Genomic DNA, 19,200 nt, shown 5'->3' with positions numbered 1-19,200 from the left:
GGTGAAGTTTGTCAAGAATTGCATGGAAAAATTACAGTCTCAGTGTTACTTATTAACTACAACTATAGTAAAGCTGTCTGTCAAGAAATAGGTTTTATTAAATCCAGCTCTACAAGCGAGTGAGCTGTCAATCACACCAGTCTGTCAAAGCCTGACACGGCAAACATCAACATCTTTTATTCAACCTGAGATCTTATTAAAGAGTAGCTTTACCCCCCATTTCAGATTCTAACTCCATTTACTGCATGATTCTGCAAATGGCTCCAATGTCAGAAAAAGGATAAGACCAAGATCAGATCAGTGTCTTTATGTCCAGATGTGGATGTCAGACAGGAGTAGTTTAAGGACATCCATAAAACAGAGAATCAAAGGACATTTATGTAGACCCGTATGAGGCTCTGAAGGGGTTAATATTTGTTTTAGTACTGGCTTTCCATGTAATAATGGCCCACCTAAAAATCAATGTCTATTTTTGTGTGTGCTATATTCAGATTCTTTTTGCCACTTTTTCTTGCTGTCATACAATTCTTTCCCACGGGCACTGAAGCCCCGAAGTGCTCTTCAATCTATCAAAGTTCCCTGACAAAAGAGCAGTTCTGCAGCCTGTGTTGTTGTGACGCTGTGGTGTGGTTTCATATGTTATTTCAGATTCAAACCGACAAATAAATTAAATGATCGAAGCCATGGTTTTAAGAGGCACAGTTGCAGCCTTCCTGTGAGTCAAGTATTTCTGAATTCAGTGATGTAACTTCTTCAGTTTGACCTGTTGGAAAATGAGCGAGGTTTTGGCAATGTTTGACTGAAGGATGGCTGGAATGAACATCTATGATTTGAGACAGATGGGTTTCTATCACCCTCAGAAATGTGCAAAATGTAAATTGTGCAGTAGAAAACTGGTAAAGGAAACACTACAATGTTGCAAAAACTGTCAAAAGTTGCTTTTCCATTGGACATATGCGCAAAATTTTACCGATATTTACTAATGTTGAAAAACAGATGTGCATAATGTCAGTTTTTCCATTAAATCACAAATGCGATGATTTGTTTATTTATTGTGAGATGACACAAGAAGTCATGCCATAAACATGGCGACGAATGTAAATATCATGATGATTTGCAGATATATTCATTATTATTATATTTTACCCCTCTATCCCGTACTAAATTAAAAAATGATTAGTTTCCTGGTGTGTCCATACATACCACGCCATGTGTCTTTGCTTGTTGTAATGTCCATCAGCATCCTTTATTTATTTATTTTTTTTTAATTCATGTGACTATTTGCAGAAAAAGGTCTTTCTTTTTCTTTTTTTCTTTTTAACTTTTATTTAATTGAAGGAGATTTTACAAAGTATTACAAGACACAGTGATATACCATTTGCGCTACGCCTGAAAAACCACCTCTTGCCAGCAAAAACTTTCAATCGAAAAACAAGAGTTTTGGCAAAATTCTAATTTTTCCATTAGGCTAATTCTTATACGCATGTTATATCCGCGCAATTTGAGGGTCAATGGAAAAGCGACTAAAGATCGCAAAAAAGTTTTTACTCTCTCATGAGGTGGTTTTTGAGATGTTTCGATATAGAAGTATAGTGCAAAACTGCAACGGAAAACATATTTTGGCATTTTCACACATCTGTGCGCAGTGGTTTTTCTCACCCCAAACATCTCACCTATGACCCTGTACTCAGAACAGGTGGCTAGTTTGTATAGGACAATTCCCACTCGCTTTTGTGTAGGAACTGTATGACAAGTCTGGTGCCATGAGAGGTTCAATAACATTGCACAGCTCATAAAACGTTGCCCGAGTCATTCGGAAATTCTGGATCCACAACTCGTTGGTGAATTACCTGATGTACAGTTCTCTCCCAGAAATTCAAGATGCATGGCCACTGCCATAAATAAGGACTTTGCCTTGAGACGATTATATGTTCCCTTCTTCTTTTGTTTAAGACAGTCCCTCCAATAGCAGTAGATGCAACCAACACTACAGTGGCAACACCATGGAGGTTTAGCATGAAACGCAGTGCGTCTATCTTCCTTGAATGAGCGTCTTGTGAGAAAAATCTAGTATTTTACGAGAATTACGACATGTTGCGAGACAGGACTTTACTAGCATCACGCATCAGAAGCCAAACACTCTTCAATGGTAACACCTACAATTGTACTTTGTTGAAATTGTAGAAATATCACTTTTAGTTTGCGGAAAACTGTAATGGAGACCCAGCTAGTGACATGCTCAGATTTCATGATATAGGGACATGCTAACACAATATTAAAAGTCTTCCATAAAACAGATGTGAGCGGGTGTGAGCGCTCAAGAAGACTTTCAAACAGGAAGTGGTAGTTTGAGCTGTTTTCACCTACAAAATGAAAATGTTTACATATTTTTCTATTATAATTTGTATCATCAACATCATCAATACTTTTATTACAGCTGAGTCATATAATTCTGTTCAGCAGCTGTTCTGTAGTTCAAAAAACATGTTTTTGGGTTTAGTATCACTTCAATGGAGGAAACATTTAAAGATGGACCAGAATACTTATTAGAAAAGACATAAGATCAGAATGACTTCAGGAAGAAAATGATTAATTTAGTGTTTTTGGAGAGGAGTTCAATGTAAGCCTGCGGTAGACAGAGGTTCATTTTGGAGCCGAAGCCTTTGCCCCTTGATTTGGATTATGCAGTATTTATTGGTCAAACCCAGCAACATATTATTTGATAAGCATGGTTTGGGGTATTTTACAATAACTACTTATTCACAGTTCCAGTTTAATAATCATTAGAGATTTCCATATGTGAATATACAGTTTTACTAGACAGTTTTTGTTATATTTTGAGCAACAATACCAGGTATAAGTTATCAAATACAGATTTCCTGTTAAGACTTTAATGAAACCTGTTGCTATATGTTGCAAGGTAAATGGCTCACAGTGTAACTTCATTTATCTCAGTTTTCATTCTACTCTCATACTTACACCCCCCCTCACCTGCTGACTTTCACACTCCTACATGTATCTAAATAAAGGTTTATTACATATTGCATTTAGCTAAGGTAACACCAAAGTAATGTTTTTTTTTTTTCTAAGAATATCTCCGAAACATGCTGCATGGTACTAGAAGACAAGGCTTTTCATTTCCTCCCTGATAGCATTATTCTGCTGGTTTCTGGAACAAAGGGGTGGAGTGTTGGCGGCAGCTGCGGTCGAAGCCCTCTTCATATGTCATTGTCACATAAAGAGAAACTGCGGCAGTTGTAAACAATAAACATCATGGTTGAGATAGCTGTGTCCACTGGAAATATATGGGCTGTATGTTTTGTTTTTTCTGTTCATCTGCATACGAAACACTGAGGAGTAGCAAAACAAAAGATTGTACTATTAGTTTGTTGATATTTGTAAAAGCCATTCAGTCATGACATCACATCTTTATGTTTTACATTATCCATATCTCTAATAATATTTCAGGTTCTTTGTATTCGCAGGTCAAGATCTCTTGTTCCTGTAACTGCCTGCTGATCTGTGGTATTTCTTTTTAATGACAGCAATTTATAAAGCATGTCGTGACCTTTGTAAATATCACACTCAGATAAAAAACAAGTATTTTTGGCCAAACAAGCAAAAACACTTTAATTGTTTTCTCCTAGCACTTGTTAATGTGTACTGCATATGCATAATGGTGCAGATTTGCATGATCATATTTAAGCATATCGCAGATGTCCTTTATCCACCAACATGGAGCCAGTACTGTTTGAGTTTGTGAATCTAATATTGAGCATTTCAACCAAAAATACATTGGACGGGACCTGGAAAATTGTTTCACAGCTGTAAGCAAAAAATAGCAGCTTTCCTCTTGACCTGAAGTGCAAACCATTGTGGGTGTGTCACTCTACAGTTTGGAAAGAGAGGATGGAGTTGACAACAGCAATAATGTAGAAGCATGAGAAAGCACTGGGGAAAAAAAGAGTAACTCCTGAATAAACCTAGTGTTTGGTGGCAATTTACCATCTATTGAGTTTAAAAAAAGCTGGAAAATAACACAAGAAAGAGGTGGTTTCTCTTGAACACAAGAACAAGTAATAGACCAACAGAAAAATGTAAGGATTACAAAGACTGAAATATTTAAACAACTGTCAGTTTGCTCAAGGGCACAAAGATTGGACTATGCCAGGATTCATTCGTTCATACAGCTTGTGAAAGAGTGGTTCAGGCAGAATGAGATCAGTTTCACCCACAGATTGGCCACCACAGAGTGCAGACCTGAAGCCTACTGAGGATCTTTGGGAGGGATGAAGACTTTTCATGACTGCAAGATCTTGGCGAAGTTAATACAGGTCTGGACGGCGATCCAGTAAAATATTATGAGTAGGATCTTTTTTTTTTAGCCAGGCAGTGTATCTTTGCATATTTTGGTCCTTTGTGCAATGAGATCAAGGGGCGAGATCTTCAGTACCAAACAGAGCCACCACTGAAATATCTAATCTAATATATCTAATCGAATGTAATAAAGTTGCCACAGGGGTTGGCTTCATGAATCCCTGGGTCCCATAGAAACACATAATCTTCTGTAAAAATACTACTTTCCCAGGACTCATTCCAGTCTCATCCATTTTATTTGGAACCTCAAATAACTCATTTTAGGGTTGATCTTTAAATTTTTCCTCCATTAATCAGATCTCAGGTCAAATAGAAGTTTTGATTTTTGCTGTGTCAGGCTTTGATTGACAGTTTGCTTGTCTGCGGCCACATTTTCCTGACAGTCAGTTCTACTGTAGTTGTGGTTAATGGGTTCCGCTAACAACACTGTAAAATGACTTTGTTTTTCAGTGCTTGATAAACTTGAGTATTTTACAGATTCAATAAGCTAGGTTAGCATTAGTTCACCTCAGACCTCTCACGCTCCCATCATTCCACCTCTTTTGTCCAAATATGGCCACTTCAAAAAGCCAACATGGTGATGGCCAAAACATGAACTCCTGGCTTCCCAACACTATTTCAGAAACAATGAGTGATGTTACAGTTCAATATGATTCTTTGTGATTGTAAGGCATGCTCGACTTGAATAGGTCCTTTTGAACCTTTTGAAATACGGGCTGGTTCCCCAGATGGAACAAAAGTTCCTGAACAGAACAAGTTCAAAAACAAAAACTATTTTGGTGGAAAATGTCTAAGAGAAGCCTCTTCATCTCTCTGTTTATAGGATGCAGGTGTCTGATTACCTCAAATTGTAGTTATTATCTCCTACAAATCCTGTTAATTTATCATGTTTGTGCCCACTTAGTCATCTCTGTAGTTGCAAATCAAGACACTTTTGTTTTTTGTTAGTGATTGAAAATTAGAATTAGAGTAAAATTTATCATTGATCGACTCAAGATACATTGGTTTTGGACATTGCTGTGTTAATGGAAAAGTGATAGAGGGAATGGAGAGCCTAATACTTTGCTGTCTGGGATATTGCCCAATGGTATTCACTCTTACCCCTGAGCCAGGGAAATAATAAGAACTAAATAACTCAATCTCTAGCCAGTTTAATACAATACGTGGGCTGATTCTGTGCTGAATGATGAATTGAGATTGAGGCTTTAAGTTGCCTTGGGAGATGGTAAAGTGATAGTGAATAGAGTGTGTATTGACAGCTTTATGCTCCCTAGTAACTACCGCTGCTCAGTGTTGTATACTGTAAATACAACACTAGGTACTGTAGTGTGCAAGGAGGAGACAAGCAATGCATTTCAATGTGGAACAAGCCAAGGTCGCAATTTAATGTTCTGAATGAGCCCAGCCTTTACAGGGCAGAAGAGGTCACTCAGTTGCTGTGGTGACTAAATCACTGGCTGTCTAACAGAGAAAACAAGTTTATAAAACCCTGTATGAAGTCATTTACGTCGAAGGGGTGACTTTAAATAGTTATAGAAATCAGGTTGTTTGTTGTAATGACTCAGAGCATTGAAAGCCTTCAGCGCGCTGGTTTGTAACCTTAACTATCAGGGATCCCATGGGCATTAAAAATCAGTGACATGCAACTTTTTCTTTTTATATTTATAAATGTATTGCAGATTAGAGCATGGTTGAAGTTGAAGATGAAGTATTTATGTTCAGTTATGTTACCCCACCATTGTTTTTTTTTTTTTGACAAATGTTTTTAATTGTCTTTTTCAGTTATAATACAAAGACATGAAACAGAACATAACTATAGGCACCTCAGTAAGTACAAAAGGGCACTTGAAGAAATTCATAATATGCGGGTATTAGTGGTATATTTTGCTGGTTTGGTAACTGACTGTTTGTCATCATGGTTTATAAAGAAAGAAAAAGAGTAACAAATATATAGCAGGCATGTACATGCACAGGTGGACACTGTTTGTACCCCACATAGAGTGCACCCGTGTTTCATAATATGGTCAGTGATTTTTAAACCCCCCCCCCAAAAAAAAACAAAAACAAAAAAACAGTAGACTACAAAGGTGTTATGGAAACGTCCCCCTCCAGAAACTCCATTAATTAGCCCCAAATCTTTACAAAAGTGTTACATTTCCCTTTAGTGACAAATGTACGTTTCTCTAGGGCAAGGCACTGCAGTAGCCCCTCAACCCAGATTCGGGGGCTTGGTCTGTGAACAGACTTCCACGACATTGCAGTTTTATGTTTAGCTTCAAGAAGACAAAATATACCCAACATAAATACAAAATTAGAGCCAAAGGGCTCCTTTTACAAAAAGTTATACAAACACATTTAGGTTTAATATAGTTACTTGCAATGAGGGGAATTGCAGTTTACTGTACAGTGGAAACTTTGCTATATACACTGAAACTTAGTTACCATGGCGTCGGACACATCTTCACACATGTAAACAAAAACATCAGTAACTACTTTTAACTCAAGATCTTGAAATTCTGCCAAAGATGCCAATGTGTTGGATTGTCGAGGTTAACTAAATTTATTTACGCTGACAGACCAGGGGATTTATGTGACTACTAGAGGGAGTGGTGAGTCACTCTGTCGGTCTCCCATGGTGAAAATAAAGGTGATTTGTGGTTTTGCTATGATTGTTTTCTGTTTTAAAACAGAGCTAAGTTAATAGATGCTATAATGTAAAATATCAGCAGACACAGCAAGTGAAGATTATAAAACAGTGTTATTCTGACCAGCTGTCAAAATAAGCAGCTTCGAAAAGCTGATAGATGAAAATTTTGAGACTGATACAAACATATTGTAAGATTAGACTCTTTGTAATCCAGGAGAGAAAACAGAAGTTCTGCTTACTTCTGTGGGACATGGAAAGTCTACCTCAAGATGGAGACTTTGGTTAATCACAGTGGTTTTTAAGCAGTTAGGGAGGTTAATTATATGACTGACAGATGATCACTGCTCAGCTTTAGCCATGACTCTACTGTTCTACTCTGTGGTTTGATGTAGAAACTTGGAAAGGCAGTGTCACTTTTCTACGGTGGACAGAAATGATGTTGGGTTCATTTTTCATGTTTAGTCTTTTGGTTTAGACCAAGAGACATGAGTTGCAGAGGGAAAGTTTCCCTGATTTTTGCCATTCTCACTGCTTTTTTAAAACTTTGGTAATCAGCAGTCAGAAAATTTCACAATGCTTACGTAACACAGAAGATGTTATACAAGGCACTGATTTTCCAGATGGTCATTTTAGTGCAACAGTTTCAACAGCCCTTTTTATAGCTAAATGTCAAACAGGGGTTACATCCAAACTCAATAACTTTGTACACTTGCCACAAAATTTTAATTTCTTGCATATGATGGAACAAGTCTTTGAAAGCCATTAAAATGTCCTTGACTATTATGACTGAATAAGTATGAATAAGTGTGGGAAACCTGATAACATTCCACAGAGGGTCAAAGCTGGCTGAGCCGGCCGTGCTGGCACTGACACTGCCACTGGCTGTGCGATTAAGCCACGGGAGCCATTTTGGAGCTGATTATTCATGGTGCTACTGTACTGATGTTCCACTACACTGAATTCTCTCATTAGGTCATCCGACTCTAAAGGCCATTAAATTTTCAGTCAGCATGAATAAGTCAGAGAGTTCTGCTTCTGATCATGGAGTGCAAGAGTCCCCAAACTCATCATAGGTACGCTGCAAAAAAAAAAATAGAAAAAACCTCTTTCAGTACAGGGGTAACATTTGCTCAATTAAATATGTGAGAAGGGCAGGGGTTGGCAGCGGGGTAGTTTTTTTTAGATTTAAAGCCTAGTATGTAGTGCCAGACAGCATTTCCAGAAGTATCGATTAGAATTTTGCTGCGGGTAAATGACTCCCAATGGGATCTCCTTGGTAACTGGAGCAGTGCCAAGCCACTGAATGTCTAACTGACTTAATGCAGATATAAATCGCCATTCCAATCAAGGCCGTTTTATTTGCGGGCCTGAGCGAGGCAATACGTCACTTCTGGTACTCCACATTTCGTCAATAAAATGCTGTCAAATCTGTTAAATGCATGCTCCATTGATGACATATGATTTATGTTTCCTTCCAGGGATGGGTATATCTCGCACAATTGCAGTAAACTGGTGCCATTTTGGGTCACTGACTTGCCACAATTAATCATGATTGTTCCGGGTTGCCTATGAGCATTTGTTATGCTTTGCAGTTCTGGACTCATACATAATATGAAAAGGCCTGGGCAATTAGCATTAATTAAAAATGAACACCAATTAAAGACGCTGTGTTAGGTAATATCTTGAAAGGATTACCCTGCACTGCTTTTCTACAAATTGTTTAGACTTGTCTGACCGACTCATTTTCAAATGAAACACTATGCTAAGTGAGACTAGTAATGCAATCAGTAAAAGCATTAAAATGAAAGCGAACCATCAAGGGAAGCATATATGTATGAATGAACTGTACACTAGCGAGGTTGTAGGCGAGATTTTCCAGAGCCATGTGGGCAATAGAAAGCATTTTTATTGTTGTTTCCTGGAGGCCAGAAAATGACCAGCAAAAACAAAGACAAATGGAGCCATTGACTTCAAATGGGACCCCTTGAAAGCACAGCCAGAGCCCTATCCATCGCCATCTATTATATTCATGAGTGTGACCTGTGGGGGGTTAGTGGAGGTTGGAGGGGGGAGGTGATGAGCGCCCACCTGCTCCACTCGCCCTCTAAGACACTCGCTGCCAGGAGATCAAAGAGGCCTCCTTGCTCCCCTCTGTTCTGCCGCTCTCTCCCCAACACAAGTCCCATATAGGAGGCGACTGACCCACTTTTCTTCCCTCCCTGTGCTATTACCTGGAGAAAATGGAATGATGTGGTGTGTGTGTGTTGAGTGGGTGGGGTAGGTTTTGTGGGGCTGAACAAAAGCTTCTCATCTTCACTTACTGTACTGAGATGAAGGCGTAACTAGGACTCCAAAGAAAGCATGTCATTTCTTATCAGATACTACTGCATGTGAGATTGTTTCTCTAACTGTGTGTCGTGGCCTAGTCTGAGAATCACTTCTGTATTTCTGCAGCTGATGTTAACTGAGTTTACTCAGATCCAACACATTAACGGGAGGGATCTCATTGGGATGGCAGTGTTGATGTGAAATCAACTCGACATGAAACAAATTTGCCAAACAAATGAGTCATTTGCCAAACAGTACAGTACCAAATGAATGTGGTGATAGTGCATAAATTCCAATGTGTTGGTGTAAATTGTTTACAATCCTCAGGGCTTTATGGAAGGTAGAGTCATCTTTCAGTGTTTTCACAGGATCAGATTGATATTGATTGGCTCTGACAGCTTGCATCATGACACTTACCAGCAGTGACCATTTTCTTTTTCACCCTCCACTGACTCTCTGTTGGATTATTTTGATTGTGTTCTTGCCTCCTTCCTTTACTGGCTACCTTTTGTATCCCCATAACATACTGTTACTACTTCACTCTTTGTTTTGGTTTTTCTTACAGGCCTCACATGGTGACAGAATACATGGGTATCAGAAATGAGAGTTTTATGAAGATTGCTGCAGTCGGGACATGGATGGGAGACTTTGTCACTGCTTGGATGGTGAGATTCCATTCTTTTGTTTTCTGAAAACTAGGATGGATTTTGCAGCAGTCAAAAGGACATCTACATTTACATTACAAACAATGCAAAGTCTTATTGCTACACTAACTATGTAGCCTATCTGTCTGACAATAAGTCATGAAACTATTGAGTTAGGGACTTAATTACAAACTATATTTTCCTAAGATAGCCATACTTATAAAATGAACATTTTCATAGTAGTTGATATCTGTAATCATGATGATGAATGATGATTCAATATTTCATTTCCAGTTTAAAGGGTGATTTTTTTTTTTTTTTCCAAACTGAAAATTGAAGCAATCTTGTTATTTCTGGTGTTAAATTATTCATAAAAGATGTGACAGAAGAAAAATTTCAAAAGTCTAGAGGCTGAATAAAACTAAACAGAAAATATTTGTTCAGAATCAGAATATATAATAATATTATGAAGTAAAACAATAAAACGCTGAACTATTTTTTAAGTATTTTAACTGAAAATGGGAAGAAAATAAACTCAAAAGACGAATGAAAAAAGGACGCATATAATTTTTTTAAAAAACATCTCAACAACTTGCTTGGTTGAAGGTGAAGTCTTTCAATATTAACAATGACAACATACTCTAGAAAACCTTTTTTTTAACATATTTGTAGATGGATCAGGTATTACTATTTATCATTTCTTTGCATTTATCATCATTAGGTTAAAAAAAAATCATAATTTCCTTTCAGCATATTATAATTTGTGATGTATGTGGTGTGTAAAGGAGAGCTTGTACCTTTTGAGGGTGAGACATTTATAGCTGTGTTGCTTCTGCGACTCATCTCACTGACCTCACTGACACCCAGCCCTTGTGTATGGCTCCAAGTAGCAGAGTATCCATGGCTGCACCACGGTAAACTACTTTGACCAGCAGGTTAAACTGAGGTAGCCAGGGGTCGCGGACCCCCTGGCAAGAGTTTGGAGAGGAGATAGGCACCACCTAGTTTTGCCTAATTAAGTTTCATGATGGATGAACAGCCAGCTACTTACATACCAGATCGGTTGAGGCCTGGAACAACATCAATAACAACCACGCTACCCACTGTCTTGCCCCAGGGTGGGGGATTATAAGTAATACTGGAGCAAGACTACAACACTACTAATCAGTCTCTCAAAGAAGGACAAAATTATTGGGACTTGGAACATATGCACACTGTGTGTCTGTGGGAAGGTAAACGAGCTGACCCTTGAACTAGACCAGGGGTGGCCAACCCTGGTCCTGGAGAGCCACTATCCTGCATGTTTTAGATGTTTCCCTCTTCCAGCACACCTGATGGTCATTATCAGGCTTCTGCAGAGCTTGATGATAGGCTTATCATTTGAATCAGGTGTGTTGGAAGAGGGATACATCTAAAACATGCAGGATAGTGGCTCTCCAGGACCAGGGTTGACCACCCCTGAACTAGACAGATACAGGTGGGACATCCTTGGGTTGGCTGAGGTCAGGTGGAGTAGGTAAAACCACTACAGAAGAAGGCGGTAAGATACAGCAAAGATTTCAGGAACCAATAGGGAGTAGGCTTCATTAAGGAGTAGGGAATAGGGAGTAGGTTTCATTGTCATAAAAATAAACTGAAGTCACTCATCAGCTGCACACCTACATCCGATAGACTCATAAGCATCAGCATTAATGCACACCCCATGAACATCATCATTATTCAAGTGTATGGTCCAATGGACTATGATGATAATGCAGTGGAAATGTTCTTCAAGAAACTAGAGAACACCAAGGAAACATGCAAGAATGATTTGCTTGTCATACAAAGAGACTGGAATGCCAAAATATGTGCAGATGCATATGAGCACTAGGAAGGCTTTAAAGGACAGTTTAGACTTGGGGAAACAAACAAACAACAGAGGACTGATTAAGACTTTAGGAGTTCGCTAGAAGCCATAAGCTCACCTTAGACAACATGTTGTTTCCACACAAATTTCCCATAGAACAACGTGGCAACACGGAACAGGAAGATACACAACCAAATCCACTACATACTCACCCCACAAAGGTTCAAGTCAAGCATCAACAAGGCCCAAACCTGGGCATTTCCCGTCGCAGACACTAGAAGTGATCATGATATGTTGATATGTTGATATGTTTGAATGAATATTTGAGGCAAATATAGGGGCAAGTTCACAACACTTGACCTGCTACAAGATATCGCCACACTGAAAGACAGCATGGAGGAACCATTGATAGAAGTAGCAACTGAAGTGCCCAGGAAAGACAGGAGAAAAAGAAACCACGGGTCTCTGAAGACATCCTAGACCGTTGTGACCAGAGGAGGACTTTAAAAAAGAATAAGGATGTCCCAGAGGCAGCAAAACAGTATACAATTGAAAACCAAAAAAATTAGGAAGATGATGAAGGAAGCTAAAGTGGGTCACAGAACAGTGTGAAAGCATCCAGCCAGGGATGCCAAAGGGAAATGTCAAAGCAGCCTACAACCACATTAAAGACACTGACTACAACACAGCAACCTACAGCAACAATAGTCAAGGACAAGAAAACAGCAGTTATCAAACGATGGACTGAATACTGTCTGGAGCTATACAACTTTGCACTGACACCAGACCCTAACATTCAAGCTAATGCAACAATGACCAGTAGTGAAGGTGGTGACCCACCAATACTTCAAGCTGAAGTAGAGGACATGTAAGGGGTTTAAAAACTAGTAAATCACTAGGTGTTGATAATATCCCAGGAGAGCTTCTAAAACATGGAGGACAAGGTATGATATAGGCACTCACACACATCTGCTAAAGGATAACTATGGGAAACTAGGCAGTGGCCCCAAAAGTGGACTCAATTCTTGATTATCCCCATCCCCAAGAAAGGAAACCCAAGACATTGCCAAAACTAGAGAGCAATCAGCCTTATCTGTGATGCTAGCAAAGTAATGCCGCAGATCATCCTAAACAAGGCAGAGGAAACAAGAGGAAGTATTCAGACCAAAAATGAGCACCATTGAACAGATCTTCAACATAAGACTAAAAAGCGCCTTCAGCACCAGTCCGACCTCCATAACTTCATTGACTTTAAGAGGGTCTTTGATTGTGTTTGGGATGAAGGTTTATGGCAGGTTCTCAGAAGCTGCAACTTTGATAATAATCTCATACAGGTCATCCAAGCACTTTATACAGACTCAAAATAAACAACCATATTGGATAGCCTTTTAAAACAATTTTTAGTGTCTGTATAGGCTGCCTCTTTTCCTTTGCATTTTTCAACATCTTTTTGGAAAAAATCGTGTAAGATACCACAACCCCATAACCATCAGAGGAAGACCCATCTCCAACCTCCATTTCACTAGTGATATTGTCCTAATAGGAAATGGCACAACTGAATACTAGGAACTAGCTACGAGACTGTAGAAGGAAGTGAGAGAGCATACAGCATGGATGTGTTGAAGAGAGTAATTTTTGTCAAAAGCACCAGTAATCTAACTCCAACCAACATCAGAATGGAAGGGCAAGCATTGGATGAAGTGAAGGATGTCAAGTACCTCAGGTCTTTTATGAGTGAAAATGGCAGCTCCACAGAAGAAATAAAAACAAGAACTGGTGTTGCAACAGCAGTCATGTTGACTTGCCAGTGTCTGGAAAAGCAACTCCATCAGCTTCCCTGTGAAGGTCAGAGGGTACAAACCATTGGTACTCTTCACACTACACTGTGGATGTGAGAGCTGGACACTCACAGCTCAGTGACAGGAGGTTACAGTCCTTTGAAAACAAGTGCTTCAGGAGGTGGATACATATATACAGATAACACTGGACAGCGGAATATTTAAGACAGCTAGTTGCCACCCACGCTGCAGAAGAAGAGCCACTATTCACAACAACAAATCACCGCAAACTGACTTGGTATGGTCACATCACATGGCATCCCTCCATCTTACAGGGGACAGTAGATGGGAAGCGAAGAAGAGGCAAACAAAGTCCTGGATGGGTAACATTAAAGAATGGGCTGGCTGCAGCTTCTAAACCCTGTTTTGCACAGCAGAAGATCAAGAGTGGTGGAGATCCCCAACTGCCCAAGTGTCCATCATCACACCTCTATGATCCATGGGGTTGATGGGTGGGTGGGAGAGCAATAATTCAAGTACTCTAAGAAGACATAATAACACAGCATGAACTCTTTTCTTTGTATTTTCAGGCTGTAGAAAAACTATTCTGTGATTCAGGATTGTGGCTTCATGGGTGTTTTCAGACAGACGGGGTTAAATATATGATTTATAGTTCTACTGCTGTTCTCTGTGTCTCAACACCAAAGCTTCAAAAAGGGACTCCGCTTTTCCATAACGGCACGTCAGGTTCATCTGTCTTCATATTAAGTATTTTTATTTGTACCAAGAGCTGAGAGTTGCTGAAGGAAGGTGTGTGTTATGAAATTACACTGTTTTTTGCCTGATTTTGGCTCGTGTCACTTTAACAAAGGAAGTCAGTTGTTATACTGTATCTTAAACAAGTAGCACTAAAGCAATGGTGGCCTGTAGGTTTAAAGCAGCTCTAGAAGGGACACACTTTATTTGTTGTCTTAGTGTTGTTAATGTTAAATTAAAAATTAGGTTAATATTTGTTTTACTGTCCTGTCTACAAGGACATGGGGGATTTTTAGTTAAATACCCTCCATTTATGCTGATTCTTTTGGTTGGAATACAATGAAAAATGTACTCTTCTTTAGAAAGGGAACATTTTATATAGGAGATTTTATTTGCCTAGCTCAGGAGAGAAAGCTGACGACTGAGATGTAAAATATTTTGTGCCAACCTTGTAATGAAACGAAATATCCGAACACTGCAACTGCACATTTGGTGTTTTGTAGCTTATGAAGGTTGAGCACCTCTGCAATGAAAGAATCAATCATGCAGACCTAGAAATGTGTTATCACCTTTACACAATACAAGACTGAATTTCACAAGTGTGTTAAAATCCTAACGGTGATTTTATAATCAAGAATAGCCATCACCATTCCTCAGACACACTCAGATGATTTCTAGGTCAGGTGTATTCTCTCAACTATTATACAAAGCACACCTTCAGCCCTTGAAATGATCCAGTTCAATCCGCTTTCAAATCCTTAGAGTATGATGCAGCTGTGATCTAAGGAGGGTCAGAGGAAACAAGGGATGTGCAGAAGGGACAGGGTATATTGGAGGAGAAACCTACCTCTGTTCATTTGTCAACATAAAGGGAGGAGGAGAGCTCCGGCGGGAGTGGACTACCTGTGGTGGGAGGAGTGGGGCTCTGACACCGGCATGCACACAGCTGAGACAACTTGACAAGCTCGCTCACCGGTCACATTAGTATTCTACAGCACATACTGCAGAGAAAGAGAGAGGGTAGAAGGAAAGACAAGGAAGGAGGAGAATGGGGGGATGGGGTGGTGGAGGAGGAAGAAGAAGAAACAGAGGTGAAGGGGAAATGTAGAAGTCTGGTCAGAAGGGAGACGAGGGAAGCAGAGAGCGAAAGGTGAATCAGGGAGACAGAGAGAGAGAAAGTTAGGCTAAGGCAAAGTGCTGATCCAGAAATTACCCACAAGGCTTTTTTTTTTTTTTTTTTTTTACATTCGATTAATTCAACAAGGCACTTTAAAGATGACCTCTGTGTCTCCTCGGCACAGCAGATTTACAGTGTGTTTTGAGCACGGGAGGAGACAGGAAGCGTCTGTTTGTGCAATGCTGCAATGCCAGAAACATCTTATAGATCGCCCGATTCAAATTCTTTTTTTTTTTCTCAACACAAGCTACAGTATCTGCAGTGAGGCACTTTATTGACAAATTGACCTTGCTTCTGCAGCAGCTCCACACAAAGACTAGTGAGAATTTTTATATTCAAGTAAAACATGCTTCTGACACAACCCTGCCTCTGTCTATAAATAAGTAGTGACTACTTTATAACATGGATACAAGAAAATATTATTACTAATACAAGCAGCATTAAAGAAAAACAATTATAATTTAATCAAGGTAACACTTTCTAATAGGTAATCACAGATTTAATTTAAATATCTATTAAGAAATACTCAAATTTAACTCTTTTATGCACATCTAATAGAAGTATTTTGCACTTGTAACCTGTGCTACTGTATTTACAAGTACATAATTAGACTGTAACTGTGAATCACAGCGTGGTGAAATGAATTCCTCACTGCTGTTTTATCATAGCCTCCTCTGCATATAATATTCACACGTATCATGTAATTTTTATATGCACTTAATTTCTCTGCAGGTGACAGATATGATGTTGCAAGATCAGCACTATCCAGACTGGGGCAAAGCAGCCAGAAGGTTCTGGAAAAAGGGCAACAACAGGATTGTTCTCTTCTGGTAAAATGTCTGAGCTATTTTATTTGGGCTTAACATGAGATAAACTGTCTGAGAGGTCTTGTGTATTTTTGTTTGCATGTGCATGATAAAGCTGCAGTGCAGAATATCTAATGCTCTTTCCATGTTTGCTAAAAGCATTATATATTCTTATGAGGCAGTGTGAATGTGTGTTTGTGCATGAATGTATATGTGTTGCATGGTGTCGTCAGCTCATTGCAAGTTACATGCAGTCAATAGCCGTGTTAATCTCCCCTCACTCAGTGTCAGCACCTTTAATTAGAAGAACAGGGTAAAAATCAATGGACACAGCAAGGTCGCAGGGTAAACCATAGTGCTGCCTTTTGCTTCTCGTACCACAAGCTGTGACCCTTAAATAACTGCTAAATAAATGCTGCAAACCATGTCTGATATGCCCATTACCAGACAGCCAAGTAGAACCATTCCCTGTTTAGATGTATTGCACCGCCAATGCACACTCCCAGTGGTGTTCATTCACCAAAGTGCTTCAGGGCTGTCAGTCAAATACGACATGCGATCGCCTCTCTAGTGGTTCATTTTAGGGCCACAGAGAAATGTGAAGGACACGTGAATAAGAGGATACAACTGAAACAGTTTGACATCTGTTTGATATGTACACATGGAGCTCAAGATGGAGACCCCTCAAACTTAAAAGACTCTTTAGATGTGGTGTTTATAACATTTCCTTTCGCAAAATTGATTCACCTGCAATTAGAATTCAAGCAGATGTGTGGATGTGTGACTTTTTCTGCAGCTCGTCATTTTATTGATGGATGCCTCGACTTGCACTGTCACAATCAATGCTGGATTTGACGAGCTATTGTATGAAATTCAGAGGCTGAAATATGATTGATAAATGTGGTGGTGGGTATATCTTGTCAATATATGCTGAAGGGTTGTGGCAAATTATAAATGATGCTGCCAAAAGTCAGCCATGCAGAAGAAAAAATCCTAGCATTGGCATTCACAGTCTGCAATGTAACCAGCCAAGGTATAGTGTGAGAATGAACAAAATGTTGAGACAAATACTAGTATTGTCGGTGTGTTTTCATTACGATTACTAAGAAATTTTCCAGCCAATACAAAATTATAGCACTGTGACATAAACAAAATTCAGACAGCGTGAAAGAACACAGAAAAACTGTAACTTTGGCCCATGTTAAAAATGTTAATACATGGAAATATGGATGCAGTAAGGTCTTGAATTGCATTGTCTCTGCATCCACAAACACACAGGCACTGATATGCTCTATGCACATTAATCTTCCTGGAGGCTTTATCTATTTCCATTTTTCAAATTCAGGTACGATTGTTGCTCAATACATTGTTGGAAAAAAATACAAACTAAATTGTGCTTTCTTTATCTTTTGTTATTTTTGACATGGGTGAGTAAGCGTAGCTGTCCAGAACCACAACATTAAACTGTGCACCTCATCCAATTTGAGCATTTCAAAATATATTGAAGGGTTCTTTTCAGAGTTGCATAGTTTCCCTGTGTGCATCATTTATCTTTCCTTCTTCTGCCCTGCAGGACAGTGCTCATCTCTCTGACGTCGGTGGTGGTTCTGGTCATCAGTACCGACTGGATCAGCTGGGACAACTTAAACCGAGGATTCCTGCCCAGCGATGAGGTCTCCAGGGCCTTCCTGGCTTCCTTCATCTTGGTCTTCGACCTTCTCATTGTCATGCAGGTAGACCACTCCCCTGTGGCCAATTAAAATAAGGGAACTGGGACGCCTCTTGGCTTATTCTATTACCCATCTTGCCAGATCCCTTCCTCCCCTCCCTCTCTATTCATCAATGGGACACTGCAGCACTAAGCAGCAAGAGGGGTGTTTGATGACTCTCTGTTGGCATAACCACAAATGCACACACACACACACACACATACAAATATTCATACTCACACACACATTTATATGTACATACCCACACAAACTGTTGTTTACTTCTTTACATCTGTCCTGCAGTTTCTCTGTCCCTCTTTCGCAGACCCCAATCCTGAACTCACCCACTCCTCCCTACTCCCCTGTGAGTTTAGTTTATTTTCTTTAATGATGACTCACAAGATTGCAGTTTTTCTCACTCTCCCCCCTCCCCTAGTTTTTCCCACCCAATGTCCTTCCTCCCAAAGGAGAATATACATCAATAAAGTCTGTGTCAGTAGCTCATGAATATGCAAATGTGTTTGTCTGGGCAAAAAACACATAACTGTGTACTGAGGAGATAGAGAGAATGGGAGGAGACTTTTTTTTACTTCTCATCACTTGCCAGAAGCCAAAACCGCAGGCTAGTCATGTATGTGCTTTGACTGCAGGCCTAATTCAGTATTGCACTGCCAAACGCTTAATGAACATATTTCACCAGGCCTTGTTGGTGGGCATTAGCGGACATGCTGCTGAACTAATATTTGGTACCCTCTCGATGTATGTTTCTACTCTGTTGATTATACTAATTACCAAGACCCTCAAACTGCACGGGAGAAAATCTTTTTGTGTTACAAATACACCACTCTACAGACACTGGCTCAAACACCATTCTAATTCCCATAGTAATGCTTATAAGACTAAGTGTACCACCAACATTATTTCTTCACTTATTTATTGAAACAATTCATTATTTTAAAGAGCCTCTAGCTGCTTGGGCCAGTAATTACTTCACAATGCAGTATTTTTCTCATTCATTTACTCAATAATTGTGATTATGCACATATTTAGAAACAATTCCACTCGCACTTTGCAAACAAGCACTTTGCTGCAGCAGTGATGGTGTCTTTCTGAGGCCGATTTACTCTTCTTG

At 39.4% G+C, this 19,200-nt stretch overlaps 1 protein-coding gene across 2 annotated transcripts in view; it reads left to right on the top strand.

Annotated features, from left to right (window-relative positions):
• Positions 1-19,200, top strand: part of tmem117 (transmembrane protein 117) — a 60,453-nt gene that overhangs the window by 34,464 nt on the left and 6,789 nt on the right. For both annotated transcript variants that reach the window (XM_030136172.1, XM_030136173.1), the window contains exons 4-6: positions 9,918-10,017; positions 16,286-16,383; positions 17,933-18,092. In XM_030136172.1, coding sequence (XP_029992032.1) covers positions 9,918-10,017; positions 16,286-16,383; positions 17,933-18,092 — 358 coding nt within the window. The remainder of the gene's footprint in view (positions 1-9,917; positions 10,018-16,285; positions 16,384-17,932; positions 18,093-19,200) is intronic.

Source organism: Sphaeramia orbicularis, chromosome 6 (assembly GCF_902148855.1).
Source record: "Sphaeramia orbicularis chromosome 6, fSphaOr1.1, whole genome shotgun sequence".
NCBI lineage: Eukaryota > Metazoa > Chordata > Actinopteri > Kurtiformes > Apogonidae > Sphaeramia > Sphaeramia orbicularis.
This window is presented reverse-complemented; position numbering and strand designations above follow the sequence as displayed.